Source organism: Psammomys obesus, unplaced genomic scaffold (genome assembly GCF_907164565.1).
Source record: "Psammomys obesus unplaced genomic scaffold, mPsaObe1.curated_primary_1811, whole genome shotgun sequence".
In the NCBI taxonomy this organism is placed as follows: domain Eukaryota; kingdom Metazoa; phylum Chordata; class Mammalia; order Rodentia; family Muridae; genus Psammomys; species Psammomys obesus.
The window spans coordinates 1,864,095-1,881,795 of NW_026593286.1; the positions used below are offsets into that span (position 1 = coordinate 1,864,095).

At 49.8% G+C, this 17,701-nt stretch overlaps 1 protein-coding gene across 4 annotated transcripts in view; it reads left to right on the forward strand.

Annotated features, from left to right (window-relative positions):
* Window positions 1-17,701, forward strand: part of Hdac4 (histone deacetylase 4) — a 262,337-nt gene that overhangs the window by 230,465 nt on the left and 14,171 nt on the right. For all 4 annotated transcript variants that reach the window (XM_055616475.1, XM_055616477.1, XM_055616476.1 and 1 more), the window contains exons 19-24: window positions 27-82; window positions 1,047-1,134; window positions 2,522-2,641; window positions 3,338-3,435; window positions 11,119-11,237; window positions 12,598-12,731. In XM_055616475.1, coding sequence (XP_055472450.1) covers window positions 27-82; window positions 1,047-1,134; window positions 2,522-2,641; window positions 3,338-3,435; window positions 11,119-11,237; window positions 12,598-12,731 — 615 coding nt within the window. The remainder of the gene's footprint in view (window positions 1-26; window positions 83-1,046; window positions 1,135-2,521; window positions 2,642-3,337; window positions 3,436-11,118; window positions 11,238-12,597; window positions 12,732-17,701) is intronic.

Here is a 17,701-nt window from a genome sequence, read left to right on the forward strand (position 1 = left end):
TTTCTACTGTCTGCTATCATCTGCAGAATGGCTTTGCTGTGGTCCGTCCCCCAGGACACCATGCTGAGGAGAGCACACCCATGTAAGTGGACACGCTGATAAATAGCATGGGCGCCAGGGCGGGGTGACCATCTAGGCGCCCAGGAGGAGCAGAGTGGCCTTGTGAACATCACCTGGGGCGGGTCACTGTGTCTCCCTTGCCCACAGCCAGGGTAGATGTATGATTTGAGGGATAATTCCTCATGCAGTTGCATGAGAAATGTGAACACTGAGGCTTGTTGGCTTCCTTGTTGGGTTTAATAAAGAGACAGTTTAAGTGATAGAAATGAGTACAATACCTGGGAAGCTGTGCCAGCGACGTATGTGGGAATGGATCCGGTCTCTGGTCCACGGGAATAGTACCATTCACGTATTTGATGGGTTTTACCCCCTTTCTAACCTAAGCAATATAGACTTCAGAGCCTTGCCCAGAGGCTGACCCACTTACAGAATCCCAAATAGCTATCTCCTAGATGATTCTAGGTCCTGTCAAATTAACCATTAACAGTGTCTGTGCGTATCTTCAGTGTATGTGCATGTATGTGTTTATCTGATGTGTGTACATGTCTGTATATTTGTGATGTTTGCATGTGTGTTTGTGTATACCTGTGTGTTCTTTATGTCTGTAAGTGGGTGTCTTACGGCATATATACTTAGGCGTGCCTGTGTGTATATCTGGAGGGGGTGTTGTATGTGGTGGGTGGATGTCTTCTGTGGTGTGTGAGCACACACATCAGTATGTAGTGCCTATCTGGAGGGTGGTATGTGTGTCTGATGGGCGGGTCTTATGTGGCACATGTGCTTACGTGCCTGTGACTCTATGGCATATGTAGTGTGGCTCGTGTGCCGATAGTCTGTTTTCCTGTCTGTTAGTCAACCACCAGCATCAGCTGAGGGCCCCAGAAGAACCAGCTGGTCTTCACCTGAGCTCTTCAGAATCGCATAGGTCTCTGTAGACACTCTGCTGTGCATCATGTAAAAACAGTAACTAGGCATCTCCTCTGCAGGGGGTTCTGCTACTTTAACTCCGTGGCCATTGCAGCCAAACTTCTCCAGCAGAGGCTGAATGTGAGCAAGATTCTCATTGTGGACTGGGTGAGTGGTTGCCTTCCCAGGAGGCCTGGGAAGAACATGGATGTCCACCTGTTTCCCCAGCTGACAGCCTGACTGAGCATGGGCCTTCACCTCAATTGGCACTTGGAATCGGGAGCTGAACTTTCTGGAAACAGTCTCAGAGATCAGAGAAGTAAACACTGCACCATTAGAAGTTGTCTTCAAGACTTGGGCCAGCTAATCCTGCCAGTCATGGTCTCTGAGCTTCCAGGATAGTGCCCACAGTAAGGGAAGCCACCATAGCTAGTCTTCAGCAGTGTCTCAGGAGGCTGGAGGATTGAAGGTCATGTTCAGCCTTGACCTGGGGACATGGGCCTGGGCCACCCACTTGAGCTAGCTGAACCTTACTTCACACACATGACTGAGCTTCCATCTTCCTGAATGAGTGCAGCTTCTTACAACCCCCGTATGGAATGGCGATTCTTCTCTGAGAGTTAAGCCTAACTTAAAAAGCACCACCCTGTTCCAAGAGTAGACAGGTGTCGGGCTGTGCGTGTCAGTGCCCCTTAGTCACAGTGCCTGGGTGTGTGAGCTCCAAGCAGCAGGAGCAGAGGCAGCCTGGGCTTCTGCCATGCCTGGATCATCCCAGTCCTGACTGTGGGAAGTGGTCCCAGAACAAGATGAGTATTCTCAAGAACTGTATGAAGCCAGTAGTTCTAACTCTTAGAACCACTTTAGTACTGATGTCTCATAACATACATGACTAAGCCTACATCAGGTGGGGATATCATTTGGATTTCAAGCCCTTCTTCATTTCAGAAAGAAGCAATAAAATATAAACCAGGAGCCAAGTCCCCTCTTGGATACAGAACAGGACCTGAGCGAGGCAGGGAAGGCAGTGCAGTTTTCTACAAACCAGAGAGCCTGTCCCTCCCGCAACCTGGCCCTTCCTTGGGGAACAAACAGAGATGTGGGCAAAGACAAAAGTGCTCTGCGTTTGGTGGCAACATAGACAGGACAGTGATGTTCTGGCAACAGCTGATTGAGCCGGGGGCGCACAGACAGAGTCTTCTCTTCCCAGGGCTGGGGCACGCTCCCCAGGGCCGCACATGTATTAAACTGCATGATGGCAGCACATCTGACACCTCTGTGACTCACTCACTGCACCGTGTACTCACTCTACACAGTGTTGCCCGTGGCTCCTCCTCCCTCGGGAGCCTGATGGATGGGGTGAGGGACACTTTGCTTGTGAGTGCCTGGGCACCCACATCCTACATCGAGCACAGGTGACCCTATAGAGGATAAAAGCTGAAGATTCTTGAGTGTTCGCCAAGCAGGAGCTGCTACCCCAGGGTACAGGGCACAGTTGGCTGGTGAGGACCATCTTCGAGGCCTTGTCCTCCCTGAGCCAGTTCTCTTGGTCTCTCAGGATGTGCACCATGGGAATGGGACCCAGCAGGCCTTCTACAATGACCCCAATGTTCTCTACATGTCCCTACACCGCTATGACGATGGGAACTTCTTTCCAGGCAGTGGAGCACCAGATGAGGTATGTGGAATGTATAAAACTTTGGGGGAAGCTTTGAGGGACGCCAGCTTAGAGCCAGGTTACTGTAGCTATCTGTGGCGCAGGCCACACTGCCTGCCACAGAAGGTGCATCTCACACTTGTTTTAGCTCCGACTGCCCTTCCAGAAAATGCTAGCCTGGATTATGCTGTGTGTGACTTGAGCCAGAATTTTGTCTCGTGTACGATGAGGACCTACACATCATTTCTGGTTCCATTCAGGGCAAGTGAAACATACGCACAAGGGAGGCTGCTGTGCTGCTCCTTTGGATGTTTCTCTGTACCTTGTGCATCCTTAGGTAGCATTCCCGTGTCCCTCTCTGTCCTTTTGGCATCTGGTACTATCTGGTAGACCCAGGAACACAGAACCTGTCTTCTGAAGATGGCCCCACAATACAGAGACTCTTGTGCACACATGACAGTCTTCAGGAATGTCTCTCAGAAGTTCCTCCTAGTTCATGGCCTATGAGCAGCTGCAGTCCTGTCACAACTGCTCCAGTGACATCAGTGCCTGGCACTGAGGTGTCCAGCTTCACTGGTGAGCACATCCACAAATCCACAGGACCCATGGCTATCCCTATAGGCATGCCAGCTCAGCACACCCTAGTTCAAGAGTCATTTGTGCCAGGTCTTCTTTTCATAGGGTCGGTGACAACAGTTTTTCTCCTTGTGGCCACAGGTGGGCACAGGGCCAGGCGTGGGTTTCAATGTCAACATGGCTTTCACGGGTGGCCTCGACCCCCCCATGGGAGATGCAGAGTACCTGGCAGCCTTCAGGTGAGTACCCCATTGTCCAGCCAGAGAGACTGGTCCTTTTGAGTACAGGAGCAGCGGAGCAGGCTGGAGACCTCGGGTTGATCTTTGTACTGCCTCACTTCTGTTACCAGCTCCCTTCTTGTGTGAGCCTCTTTGAGTCCCAGTGGTTAAGATGGGAGGTGATAGGAAAAAGGAGGAAGAACTTCTGCTATGCTGGAAAGTGTTTCCTGAGTCACTGGAAACTGAAGATGTAAATCTCAGAGATCCCATTTCCTGCTCATTCTTCCACAAACCCTTTGTGAAGTGAGAGAAAGTGGAAATGAATAAAGGAGAAATATTCCCTTTATTCTTAGGAAAATCAGGCAAGAGTCACTTCATCATTTGTGCTGCTGTGGTCCCTTAGACTGGCTGCAGGGTGGCTGCTTTTTAAAAAGCATTGACTTCTGTCATCCGTAATTCTTTTTATTTCCATCAGGCCAGAGTAAAGCCATTCCTGCAGCCAACAGTGGATGGCTGGGCCTGCTGCTTTCCCTTGTTTTACCATGACAGCTTTCCCCAGTTGCTGTGCAGTGTGGAGGCTCCAGGCAAGTCAGCCACAGCCCAGGAGTGGTTGCAGGGCTTGGATGGGCCTATTGAGTCTCAGAGGACATGGTTTTTTTTATTGTGGATGAGAGCATCATTGGACCTCCAGGGGTCTTCTCTGCCTCTTCTGTAATTCTGGTATCATGTCCTGACCTCTGTATGTCTGAATTACATGTGTATAGACATGTGCCTTGTGTGCATGTGGACATGTGTACATGTGTCTTTCGTCCTTGCAGGGTACTTCTACCCGGCTTTCGGTATATATCTATTGTGTGTGTGTTGTGTGTATGTGTGCGTGTGCGTGTGCCTGCCTGTGTATGCCTTTTGCTGTATGCATATATGCCTTTGAGACATAGATCTCTGTAGGTGTGAGCACATGTATGTGCATGTATACAAGTATATATGTCACCAACTGAGATGTGTCTGTAAACTTACATAGACTTGCCATGCCTGTAGCTGTGGTCCCAGTCTCACTTCCCATTGGAAAGGTGGTTGGGGGTCCAATGGGTGTGAGTTGACCAGTCAGTGGACTGGTCAGTAGTTCCTAGAAGTGACAAGTCTCATTTGACTAAATTACAAAGATCTACTGATCAGCTGTTGGCCAGGTACAGACGGGGATCACTCAGACCTTAGAAGCTTCAGGCTGACTGCGAACTGCCACTCTCCTCTGATCCCTTTGGTTGGTTCTGTTGTCTGTACATGCCACTGTACATGTCTGTGCCCACATCACTTACATACTTTCCCCAAACACTGGAAAGTCTATGAAAGCTGAACCTGAGAACCAGGGGGTGTCATGCATTCACACACTAGCCTGGTCCTCTCCTCAGCACTGGAAAAATGAAGTACCAGTGGTGTGAGAGGAAACCATTGCCCAATTAGTGGCCTTTATTTCTGAGTGGATGCTATTTGCAGGTCAGGGCCTGTGAAGGCCTCATGGTGGCTCTGGTACAGAAAGAAGATGGTACTCTTGATGACAATAAATGGACACCCTCCACTCGCATCAGTCCTTGCAGCCGGGTGACTGGGCAGGCCCTCATCCCCCAGGCCTTGCTCCCTGCCTCCTGAATTGCGCTCACTGGGGGCATTTCTTGAGTATGCCTGCAGTTCTGTGGTCCTGGGCCCCCGAGTCTGACCCCTGGTGTCCCTGCCCAGGTATCTGCAGTGTCTGACCTGCCGGGCCAGCCTTTGAGGTGAGCCTTCCTTCCTTAGTCACCCTGACATCTGTTCTAACGTTTGGCAAAGTGTATGAATGATAATCCCTTATTGAGGGCACCTTCTCAAGCTTCAATCGCTCCTTTGAAAAGGGAAATTGTTTCAGGTTGTCTTTTTTTTTTTTTATTTTAATGTAAAGTAGCACTTTGAAGTTCGCAATTTATAGTTCTCTGGGCATCAGGTGGGGAAAGAAGGGTCAGAGGCTCATTCCCCCTTTCTTCTCCAGTCTACCCCTTTAGAGCCCCCTTGGAACAAGGCATGCCTCAAAGGCAGCACCTTGTTCTTCAGAGCCCTCTTCTGCCAGGTCACATTTTCAGGGGATCAAGCCTCTGATGAAGAAAAGATAAGAAAATTGCCCCTAATGAGATCCAGAAATGACCGGCACTTTCTCCTTGGGCTCAGAGACTTGGAGGAGAAAAGAAACTATAATTTAAACCAGGCCTCAAGCCAGACATAGCTTTGAAGTTAGCGGAGCTCCGGCAAGCAGCAGGGCCTGGGAGTCAGGGACTGATACGCTGTCCTTAACCTCCTAGACCTGTCCTCAGTGCCAGGCCTCAGCAGTGACAGAGTCATGTGTCATCAGGAAGCTTAACAAAGATGTCAGCAGTGCTGGTGTTCTGAGTGGCATCCTCATTTTCTCACTGGGTAGACACTGGCCCCAACTGCCTTTCAGTGGACCTTGAGCCCTCAGTCCATTGTACAAACTGCTGCTGTTGTTGGCTTATCCAAACAGGTATTTGGATGGTGGTGGTAAGATACCTGTGGCCCCTGTATGTGCACACTGTAGTGGCACCAACTTCTAAACGACTTCATGTCTGAGAAATAAGCACTTGCTGTGTGGAGGTTTGGTCAAACAATTGCATACCTTTTTAAAGGTAGTTGCAATTCATTATGGTGCCCCACTGCTTCCTTGAATAGCATTTCAGCAAACACAGTGGGTACTGGTGGTTTTAGAAGTCAGTAATCAGAAGTGTAAAGCTCAGCATTGGAAGTCCAGTCAATCTGCAGCCTCTCCTGATCCCAGAGAGGAACCAGGAATAAAGCTTGCAGCTCTCAAGCCACCAGGGGGCCTCAGAAGCCTCCACAGATGAGGTCCAAGCCAAGCATTATGGTGAAAAGGGCATCCCCCAAAGATGCCTGTTCACCTGGATCCTGTTAGGCTGTTGAGGGTTTCTTCCTGCTGAATAATAAGTGGCCTTTCTCCTTTGGCCCAGGTAAAAGACCTGGTTTAAGGATGAAGCAGGCAGTGTGTTAGAATGGACAAGTCTAATGAATCATAAAGAGGCCTAGAGGGCTGGACTACCTTGTTAAACAGCAACAAGCCATGACATTGAGAGGAACTGGGACTAATATGAATGTGGGCAGCGTGATCCCCAACACCTGCCTGTAGGAGGTTGAGTGGCATCAGTCCAGAGATCAGAAGGGCAGGGTTAGGTACGTAGCAGAAAATGCTCTGGCTGGGGATGTTTGTAAGAACGTGTTAGAGTTAGCGTTTAGTAATCCAGGAAAGATGGGTTTGATGCATTGGGACAGAACATTCTAGGTGTAAAGAAAAGAGGACCCTACTCCTGGGAGATAGGAGCTTGATCAGAGAGAAAGTCAGACCAGCCGGTTGAGGCTGAAAGAGCCTTCCATGAGCCCAAGCCTTTGACAACTTAAGGATGCCCCCACACAGAGTCTGGTAGGGTTTTTGTTTTTGTTTTCCTGGTATAGGTAAGTGGGAGGAGGTACTGAGAATTGAGGAGAAAGTAAACTCGTGAATTAGGGGCTGTCAGCCTAGGGGACTTGGGGGTAGGATTGCCATGGTGAGCAAGTAAAGTGGAGCATGAAAGCAGGGTATCAAGATGGAAAATGGACCTTGGTAGATTTGCTACCTGACATTGACCCCTGGAGTGGTGACAAGACTGGATTGGGGAGACACATCTGGTGGCCCCCAGATGTGGCACCCATAAGCCTGGATTGAGCTAAAGACATGAGTTCAGTAGCTCTCCCCAGATGATACTGTCAGGATCCCAAAGCACAGGAGCTGGGAACCACTTCTGTCGTGTGGGAACCTAGCTGTTGAGGCACTAACTGCAGTTAGAGTGCATTTCAGAGATGCCTCCATGACCATTCTGCCCTCTCATAAGACACAAGATTGTGTGGCTGTGAATCCCTAGAATATGCCTGGTACTGGCCTTCTCATGTGGCTAGCAATGAACAGTTCCTCTGTGAGATACAATTTGGGCCTGCATTCCTGCCTGGAGCACCAGTCCCACTTTCACCGAGCAGGCAACAGTGCAGAAAGATGTGGCTTGTGTCCTCTGTGCTGTGTATATGCATAAGAGCCCACATGCCACAAGCTGCAGAGGTGGAGTGGTTGATGTGAAAGCAGGGCCCAGAACGATACTGGTAATGAAGGTTCCTGAAGCTGTGGGAGAGACACTTATCACACAACACACAGCACACATAGGACCATTCCGCATACTGTGGCCACCCTCAGAGAAGCCTGCAGCCGCTCAACCTTGCTGCTGTATTGTGCATCTGAGTACCTGTGGGGACCTCATTCTCTCTCCACAGCAAGGGATGAACTGTGGTCACATTGCCAGCCTTCTTAGGGGTCTGCTCATTTTGACTCATTTCTCCTTCCTCTAAGCAGATGGTAAATTGATCTGCTCTCTTGAGAAGCTTCGCCTCCCCGTCCCCAATCTCAACAGACACAAATATACACAAACTCACGAAAGGATGGAGGGGAAGCCCACAGCAAATATTTGACATGTTTCAGAAACTAGGTTGATGATTCAAAATTTATTTTGGGAGGTAAAAAATGTGAACTCAGTGTCCCATTTTCTTTCAACACCAGTTAAATAGCAGCATTCTTTGAGATTCCTTCCTGCAGGGTGGTGGGTTGGAGGTACATCTTCAATACAGCAGGGACTACCCAGCTGATACATAAAGTTTAAAAAAATAAGTGTCTCAACAAGGAGCAGAGACATTCCTATGGTGCTATATTACATATGGGCACCTCTGACCCTACTTGACATTCACCGCCATTTGTCCCAGCTTCAGCACATTTTCAAAGTCCGCTGAGAAGACAAGCCTGGGACATTCAGAGACTGCGTCTGCTGACACCCGCCGCTGCTTCCGCGTGGGGCCTTCTGGCTCCAGCTTAGGTAGTAGCTTACACTTGTTTCTGGTTGGCTTCTTGACCATAACACACAGCAGATATAAGCATCGGTACTCTTGGTGCGAGCTCCTTTTAACAGTGGTTTTAGCAGAGCTTCTTTGAAGGAGGTACTACCCTGAAGTCAGGGGAGCCGGCAGCCATGGTGCAACCTACATTTAAATAAGTAGCTCAGCTGCACCTCAAAGCCAAGAGCCAACGCCCACTGTATACGCTTTCTGGAGTGCTTAACAAATGGCACAGTTGGCACAAACAGCCAAGGTTTTACTTGAAAAGAAATTGGCTTGGCTCTAAAATCCCTGTTAAACCCCGATAGGTTCTGTTATTCTGTTAAGATAGGAGTTCTGTGACAATATCTTCATTGAATAGTTAGTTAAGATGTGGTCATCTTGCTATGATGCTTTGACAGTCCCTGTCCAGACATCTTGTCAGGTCAGTGTCCTGCACCTGCAGGGAAGACCCAAGACCTCAGAGAGGCCTGCCGAGCATGGCCTGGGGAGAAAAGCCCACACTGCAATGATGTTAGTCACACAGAAGCTGGAGAAGCTAATGCCATTCTCTACCCTGTTTCTGACCACTGTGACAGGTTTCTAGGCTAATTCCAGTGTGTGCACTGGGTAGATGCTCAGCTTAAATGTTTTGTACCAATGAAATGAGTCTGGTATGCCTTTTTTTGCAGCAGGGCACAATGACAGCTCTGTAGTCTGAAGCTGAGCTCCTTCTCTGAAGAGCAGGACATAAGCCATGCAAATAAGTCCACGGCAGAGATCATAGCCATAGCCCCTGTGTAGAATTCACCAGTTTGCATCTTTCCTCATCATTTGTGCCTGATGCTTTTATATCATAAGACATCTGTACCCTTTCTTACCCATGTGGCCTCAAGACTGAAAGATTTCCTGCCAGACTTTTTCAGAAAGTGTGTGGCCTTATCTGTGGTTACCTGGATGTGTCCTGCACTCTAACAGTGGTCCACAAAGCCCCCACGGTGAAGACTGGCATCGGAAAGTCCCTTTAGCTTGAAACAAACAATTCCAGGAGACACTAGATTGTGTACAACATCCAGAGCAACGGAAGCCCAACCCCTCCATAGTTGCCCAGCTTTGGTTTGGAATACATGTCCAGGCTCCAGTTACCTGGTTGAACTTGGTATGTTGTTTAATAGTCTTCTCTATACCAAACAGAGCCAAGCTAACTGAAGTAGCATGTAAGGTCATACCACTCCACTCTGCCTTTCCCTATCTGAGCTGTCCCTGAGAGCTCCGATTCAGACAGTGTTCTACCACCCTGAAGTCAGGGGAACTTGCAGCCAGTGTGCAACCTGTAATCCTTCCTGACTTGATCCAATTACATTCAGAGTGTCTTTAGTGATACTCTTGCTAATTTTGATAGGGAGTTTTACTAGCTAGGAGAGGTTGAAGGAGAAAATGGAGTTGTTGAGCACTGTTTGGGCACTTTGAGTGTATGGCAATAAGAAGAACCATCTCCTGGTGCGTCTGTCCCCTCCTGTGGGACTTCTGCATGCACACGGTTTATAAAGGCCCACCACATGTGCTAGAAAGGCTGTAAGACACAGTTGTCGTCTAGGTTGGACAGATAGGAGGGGTGGCTTCACGAACAGGCAGCCCAGAAAGACGCAAAGGCCTAGCAGGTCCACAGCCTACCTGTACAGTCCCATGACCAGACCACACAATCACCTTCCTAATCTGCTCCAGGAGCACAGAGCACTCTTGTTGGAGCTACGGGAACAAATTCCTCCCTCTCAGGGTCCCTGCTGGCTCCCAGACAGACACTGAAAGTTGGTGTTAGCCATTCTTCATCTAATGAAGCAACCTGTGAGGATGCTTGAAGCCTTGTCGTCTCCTGGGTCAGTTCCAGGACTGTTTGTGGTCCTGCACCCCAGCTTGGCCATGGCTGATGGGTTTTGTGTTGAGAGGTACAGTGACTTGGCCATTGAAGTACTCAGTGGTATTCATGTTTTACACAGTTCTCTTACCTGTGACTTCAGTTTCCCCTTTTGCCCTTCTAGGAATCTTCTCTTTAATTGACTCTCACATGCACAGATGGCCGCTGACTATGGGCGCAGCGCACCGTGAGGGGTGGGAAGCCCTTGTGGACCACACCTCAGCAGGGCTGCAGAAAGCCACCAGGGCCCTTGTGTCTGGTCAGCGACACAGTTCCTAGTTAGTCTGCATTGCTGGGACAAAGGCAGCCTAAGGAAGGGAGGGGGGTTTTTTTGGCTCACAGTTCAAGGGTGTCATGGCCAGAAAGCCAGCAGCAGGAGCTAGAAGCAGGAGCTCACATTGCATTTACAGTCAGGAAGCAGGGAACAGGGGTGTGGAGGTGAGCAGATGTCAGCTTGCTTGGCAGTCCAGGACCCCGACTCATGGAATGGTGTTAGCCTCATTTAACATAGGTCTCCGTACCTTAGCCCAGTAGCTATTGATGTAGATAATCCATTATGGGCGTGCTCGGCGGAATTTATCCAAGATGGTTCTAGATTTTGTTGGGTTGGCATCAGTAGTAACCATCTTAGTGTGCCTTTCTTAGGTCAGAGCCCTAAGAAGCGTGTTCTTTTGTTGCGGGGAAGGTAGCTGAGCTGGTAAACCACGCTAAAGTTTGGGAGAGGCCAGAGGGGCATTTCCATTGACTCCCTTCCAATTCAGCTCAAACAGTGCATTTGACAGCTACTGTCTACCACATGCCATGTCCTTCACAGACCCAGTGATGCTTTCTCTTGCCCTTTACAGAACGGTGGTCATGCCAATCGCAAATGAGTTTGCCCCAGATATGGTACTGGTGTCATCAGGCTTCGATGCTGTGGAGGGCCACCCCACACCTCTTGGAGGATACAATCTCTCTGCCAAATGTAAGTCGCCAGAGTTTCGCTTCCCCGCCTTCATGTCTGCCATCCCACTATTGTTTGTGTTCTGTGTGAGGCAGTAGGAGGGACATCACCTATAGTTCTCAATTCAGAATGACACTGTGCTAAAACAGCCATCAGCAAGCCCTGAGTAGCAGGAGGCTGAGAGTTGAAAGCCACAATCTCTACTCTTAGGACAGAAACTCAAAGGAGCATCAAGTTCACAGGACATGCAGCAGGTTCTATCAGCCATGCTGTCAGCATAAGCTCCTTCTCCAAGTATCAGGATGGGGCCCCCATCCTACCTGGCTGACGTGTGCTTGGTGCCGAGGTTTGTTCTCTGCTAGAGTTGCTGCACTTCTCCAAGGAAGAACCTGCTGGCAGTGTCTGTGGCCCCCACTTCTGCTCTGCTGCAGCACATGGAAAAGATGTGAAAGGCCTCCGGGCTATAACACCATGCGTCACACAATGGCCTGGCTGTTTCTCACCCATCTCTGGTGACCAAAGGCTATAAGGAGCCTAGGGTCCTGAAACCTGGCTCTTGTGCCTTTCTCAATCAAGGCCCAGGTATCTTGGATGTGTTCTCTCCTCTCTTCCCATCAGCACATCTAATCACAGAGATGGCCTGTCTCACCTTCACCAGGGAGCATGTGGAATCAGCAAGGAGATTATGAGACAGGACATGGCCTTCAGGGTATCAGTACCTCTCTGAGCCCACTGCTCTTGCTGTGAGGTCCAGACAGTGGTCAGAGATTGCCCACCATGCATCATAGTCTCAGGTACTACATTCCAAGCTGCAGCCCCAAAGCCAGTATCAGTGTTTCCATCAGAGACACCTTGGCTTGCCATCAGTTTCTGCCCATGAGCTCCTCATAGCAGGCAAGGTACAGCCTCGTGCAGATCTGAATCTGGTCTGGTGAGTGGGTTGGTGGAAGCCTCTGGTTTATTAGGGCTTTCCCAGTGCCTAGCCTATGTTAGTCTGTCTGGCTGTGCATGGTATCCCCATGCCTACCAAGTGATGTGCCGAGTGGGGCCTGTGAACACAGAGAAGACTCTGTGAGCCTTGATGGAAGCAGATACCCAGACACACGGATGTGGGAAAGCTCTCTGGCCACACACAGCATTGGTGTAAGCATGCCCCTTTCCACTTGTATATGTATGCACAGAGCACATCAGATACCCAGGAAGGCAGGTAGTGCAAAACCAAAATTCACACTCAGTAGGATGAAGATGAAATCCAAAAGCCAAACCAGTGAACATGTTCAGCTGGCCTCAGTTACTTGAGATGCCTTCTCAGCCCTGGTTTAGGAGGTGCCACGTGGGGTTTCTAGAGCGCTCCACTCACATGTCCCTCTGCCTTCCGCAGGTTTTGGGTACTTGACAAAGCAGCTGATGGGCTTAGCTGGTGGCCGAATTGTGCTGGCCCTCGAGGGAGGCCATGACCTGACAGCCATCTGTGATGCTTCTGAAGCATGTGTTTCTGCTCTGCTGGGAAATGAGGTATGGAGTCTTCAAAGCCCTGCAGAATGTGCCACACCACAGGCACAAGGCTTCTGCCAAGAGCTCAGATGGTGGAGGGCACAAGTCTCTCACCTAGGTGGACAGTTCACCTGGCGTTGGGCTGCAGCTGTTCCCCACCCCATGTAGTAGGTATGACTGTGGCTAAGAGATGAGCAGAAGGGACGCCAAGCAGGCCCAAGACTCAGAGGTGCTTGCTGTAACGTGTTCTCCCTTCCTGTGTCAGTCATGTCAAGGATAATGTGGCCAGTCTTCATGTTACTCTTCAGGTCTCCAGTACGAACAGGTTTCTCTAGGAACATGGGTAGTGTCAGCATGCTCAGGACTAGGCAACCATTTGCCTTCAGCATTCAGGAATGATGCTTAGGTTAGGGCTCTGTACTGCCTCACTGGTGCTGCAGGACAGGGTCGGGACAGTGGCCTGCAGAGTCTTCAAGACTGTGATCAAATAAAGCTTTTGAGGGCTAGAGTGAACACCAGGTAAGTCCCCTTCCCGTGTGCCCGATGAACTGGTGTTGACATTCCTAGCTCCTTATATGCACAGCTGAGCCCAGCAGAGACCTGCTACAGCTGCAGGCTAGGATGAAGATGAAGTTGTCACATAACCCTTGGTGCCACTAACGCATGTGGTAAAACTGGCACATAACTCCTTTGAAGAATTTCCAAATCTGTATCTAAGTCAGTGGTTCTCAGCCTTCCTAATGCTGTACTGCAGGCACCCTTTAATACAGTTCCTCAGGTTGTGGTGACCTCTAGCCATAAAATTATTTTTACTGCTACTGTAATTTTGCTACTGCTATGAATCATGATGTAAATCTCTGTAGTTTCCGATAGTCATAGGCGACCCCTGTGACACAGTCATTTGACCCCCAGAGGGGTTGCAGCCCACAGGTTGAGAACTGCTGGACTAGGCTCGTCTGCCTACTGTGTGTACTTGTTACCCAGTGTATATGATTCTTGCTTCGTAGGGCTTGCTCAGATGGTGCCCCCTCGGGTGTTGTTTAGGTGCTAGGAAGGAGCCAGCCAGGGGTGGGAGCTCAGTGCTGGAGCCTGTGTCCCAGGACTGCTAGGTCTACCTGCACCTTCAGGGAGCTCAGACTAGCCTTGAGCGTCACATACGAGCATCTCATCCCTGGGCTATAGCTGCACGTGGGTCGGCAGCTGAGACCTGCGGCCCCTGCTGCACCTGCTCTCTGTGTCTTCTGAAGCTGCTGGCCCACATGAACACATCAGGAGTTCTCAGGCTGTCCCCACCCTAGAGGCTAGTGTCTGGGTGGCTGTTAAAGAAGACCCTCTCTGACCTGGTTGGCTAACACCTGTCAGCTTAGGGTTGGGCCAGGTGACACAGTTCAGGATTGCTCTTGAACACAGTTGAGACTCTGAGTGGGTGAGGAGATGTCACAAGTCCACAGGATACCACACAGTCATAGTTAAGTACATGGCCCTTGTGATCTGCTCTGCAGGTTTCAGTCTAGAAAGCACAGGATAGGAAGTCAGAGTGAAAACTGCTGCTTCAATGTGTGTGGCGTGTAAGCTTCTGAACCAAAATGCATATTTCTTTTTATTTATTTAATATTTTTGGTAGGGACCCCATAACAAGAGAAGCCCTACTAGTCACACCTGGCTACAACCTCTGCCCCTGTGCCACCAGTGGGATGTTCATTCATCAGAGGACGTGGCTGTACACCTTAGCCAAGTTTTTCCATGAGGCCCTGAGTACAGTGACCGAACACTGAGCTCTCCTCCCTTGTCTCATGGGTGCCAAATTTCCCTGCCATCCTTTCAGCCAGTGTGAGGGGAAAACGTCCAAACCCAACAGAGGACGGGTACTTGAGGGGCAGGTCTGTGACTTCAGTCAGCCACAAGTGTCCATAGTTACTGGGAAGGAGAAAAGCAGGGGTCTTGCTCTGTGTTTCCCAACCCTTCCTGCCCACTGGCTTCCCTGTAATCCTAAATGTGAAAGGACCACCACGTTAATTGGCATTATTTCTCAGGATGTGTTTCATATGGACACAGTTCTCCACAGCATTCACCTTTAGACAGTGTCTCTTACTGGAAAGACAAGAGAGGGAGCATACAGGGTACTTTCCTACTGTGTGACTTCTGGTGGAAGGGCAGTGGGGAGCCAGATGCTCATAGGTAGGCTCATAGCACTGGCACGGTGGCAGCTTGCGACTGTGCTCAGTGCTACAGGAAGCCTAGAGATGGCAGCCAGGCCTCGGTTCCCTACAGCACTCTGGAGATCCTGACCCCACTGTGAGATGCCGGGAACTGGAGGTCAGGAACATAGGCACTGGTCACGTGTCTGTGGCTCTGTGGAGGCCTGTTGTACACCTCGGCATGGAATTACCTGGCTATCCCAGGACAAGAGGGAGGCTAGACATTGTGAAAGGACAGAGGATACCAAAGGCAGGGGAACTAGGCAATAGCCTAGTTCAAAAAGCCAGGATGCAGCAGAGAAGGAACCAGGGAGAGGACACATGCATCCAGGATCTGTCTGAATCCCAGTGCTTCAGGGGATGGGCGCAGCCTGCAGCTCATAGTTCCACTCTGAAGAAGGTGGGAAGAGATAGCCAGAGCTATGCTCCGTGACCACATATTGAAGGAAGCTTAAGATGAGATACTCAAAAAAGAGACCAGCTGCAAGTGCAGCCCTGACCACATCAGGCAGGTACCAAAAACTGGGGTATTTCAACCAACTAGACCATAGAGGAGTGGAGTAGGAGGCTAAGGTGGCTTAGAGGGAAGAACACAGAGGAGCCTCAGCCCAGGCTCAGAATCCGATCACCAGGAAGTCAGGTACTACTGAGCTAGCCATGTTTTGCTACTGGCCCGTGGAAAGGAAGGGGGCCTGTCACTCAAATAGTTCTGAGGAGGCATTGAGAAATGGGGCTCTAGGGGACACACACACACACACACACAGGACAATGCTGTTGAAGCAGACCCTGGGCTCCACATACTGCACCTAAACCGCCAACCCCAGGAACCTACAAACGAAGCTGCATGTCTTAGAGGAAAATGGGACTCAAAGCAGATACTTGGAGATGCTTACTGAGTGTAACCATCCCCAGCTAAGCACTACAGAATAGTAAATTATGTAGAAGCCTCCAAATCCAGGAAAAACACCTGGTTTGGCCTGAGGCCATTTCTGCTTGGTACTCTTAGGTGTAGCCTGCATGAGCCACCTCTGCAAGTGTAACAAACAAGAGAGTGAGGTACAGGCCATAGCATTACAGGGCCGACAGGCTGGCGTCTCTGGTCAAGAGTAGAGAACTATGCTCTGTGTCTACTACATGAGGGAGCTATCAGTGAAAGCTAGCCATCACGCCACCCCCTCAGGCTACATGCCAGTGGCAAACCTGAGGGAGCAGCTGGGGTTCAGGCTAAGGCCCACACATGTGTCACTGGAGTAGTCATACAGATTGCAGGCAAGCTGCACCCAAAAAGTAGGATATAGACCCACAGTACCAGGAGAAGGTCATCCAGCGGGACTGGCTCTGAAGTGTCCCTGTGAAGGTTCACAGCAGCTACTGGGGGCTCTGAGCCGGTGGAATAGGGTACCATCCCGACAGTCGTCCCTCATCACAGACTGTTCATTTTAATCTCAGATGTCCTTCTCTCATTTGTGGGTCCCCTAGGTGAATCCTGTGCCTTTGGAATGTCCAGACCATTTCTTACCCTTTGCCATAGTTAAAATGTGACTGGTGTGTGTCATCAGCCCTTGCTCAAGTGGTAAGACTCTCAGTGCTAGAAACTTTGAGTTACAATAGAGAAGTTGGCTTTTACCCCAGGCCTGTTGTAGCTCATATGTTTGCTCTTCTGACCAAAAAGTTTTTGCTAAACCATCAGAAAACAGGAAGCACTAGTTTTATCAAGGGATCTATTAAAAAAAAAAAAAAATCTCACTGATGCACAAAAGTTGGACAGAGTCCTACTCTGCCACCTTTGGTAAGGGTGGACGGGTGGACATACTGTGTGTTAGGCAATTTGGCAGGTACATGCTGGCCAGCCAGATGTGGATAGTGGTGGGCTGCGGGTAGCTCCACTGCCAGAGGGGACCCTGAGTGGCCAAGTGTACAGCTCAGGGCATCTGCGCTGTGCTGTGGGTGTCTCTAAGGATTAGCATGGCTGCTAGAAGCCAGTTCAGAGTTCCACTCACAGCCACCACCGTCAAAGTCATGACAAGATGTGCTACTGCTGTGTGGAGCCTTCTGTGAACACCTGTCCATACTCAGAAGGACATCCATAGTACACAGCCAGGCTCGAGGACTCCCAGGGCCTTCCACAGAGGTCGGGGCAGGGGTGGCGGCAAAGGCCATTGCTCCTATGAGAGCTGTTCTGAAGGCTAGCATATGTTCATATTCCTGTGACTTTTCAGGGTTCAGTGTCCCATATCATTTCCAGCCCAACCCCAGGGCTGGAAGATGTTCAGAAGGAGAACATAAATGAGTTGTTTAAAGGGTTCATTCCTGAGTCCAGCCTCTTGTCATGTTCAGATTCCTGTGCTATAAGACACAAATATGGAAAGGCTTGGCAACAATGAAAAGCAACTGTGCATGTGTGTGCCTTCAACTGAGGGCCCACGACTTCTTGTCAGGTTGTTTCCACATTACACACAAGTACCTGTGAGCTTTTACACACTTACATGCACACTTTATTTCAGACAATGACTTCTATCCCTACACATTCATCTGCTACTTGTATCTGGTCCCTCCTTCCTCTGTCCAATTGGTGTGCCCCACTGGCCAATATGATGGTATTGCACCTTCATGAGAGCTCCCCACTTGACGATGACCAGTCTGTCTGGAATGCAGGACACTGGTGACATGCTCCTTCCTGATGGCTGCCTTCAAACCTGCTTAGTATCCTCTCTAACCTGAGAACATTTTTTAGTCCTATTGGTGATGTGTGTGTGTGTGTGTGTGTGTGTGTGTGTGTGTGTGTGTGTGTGT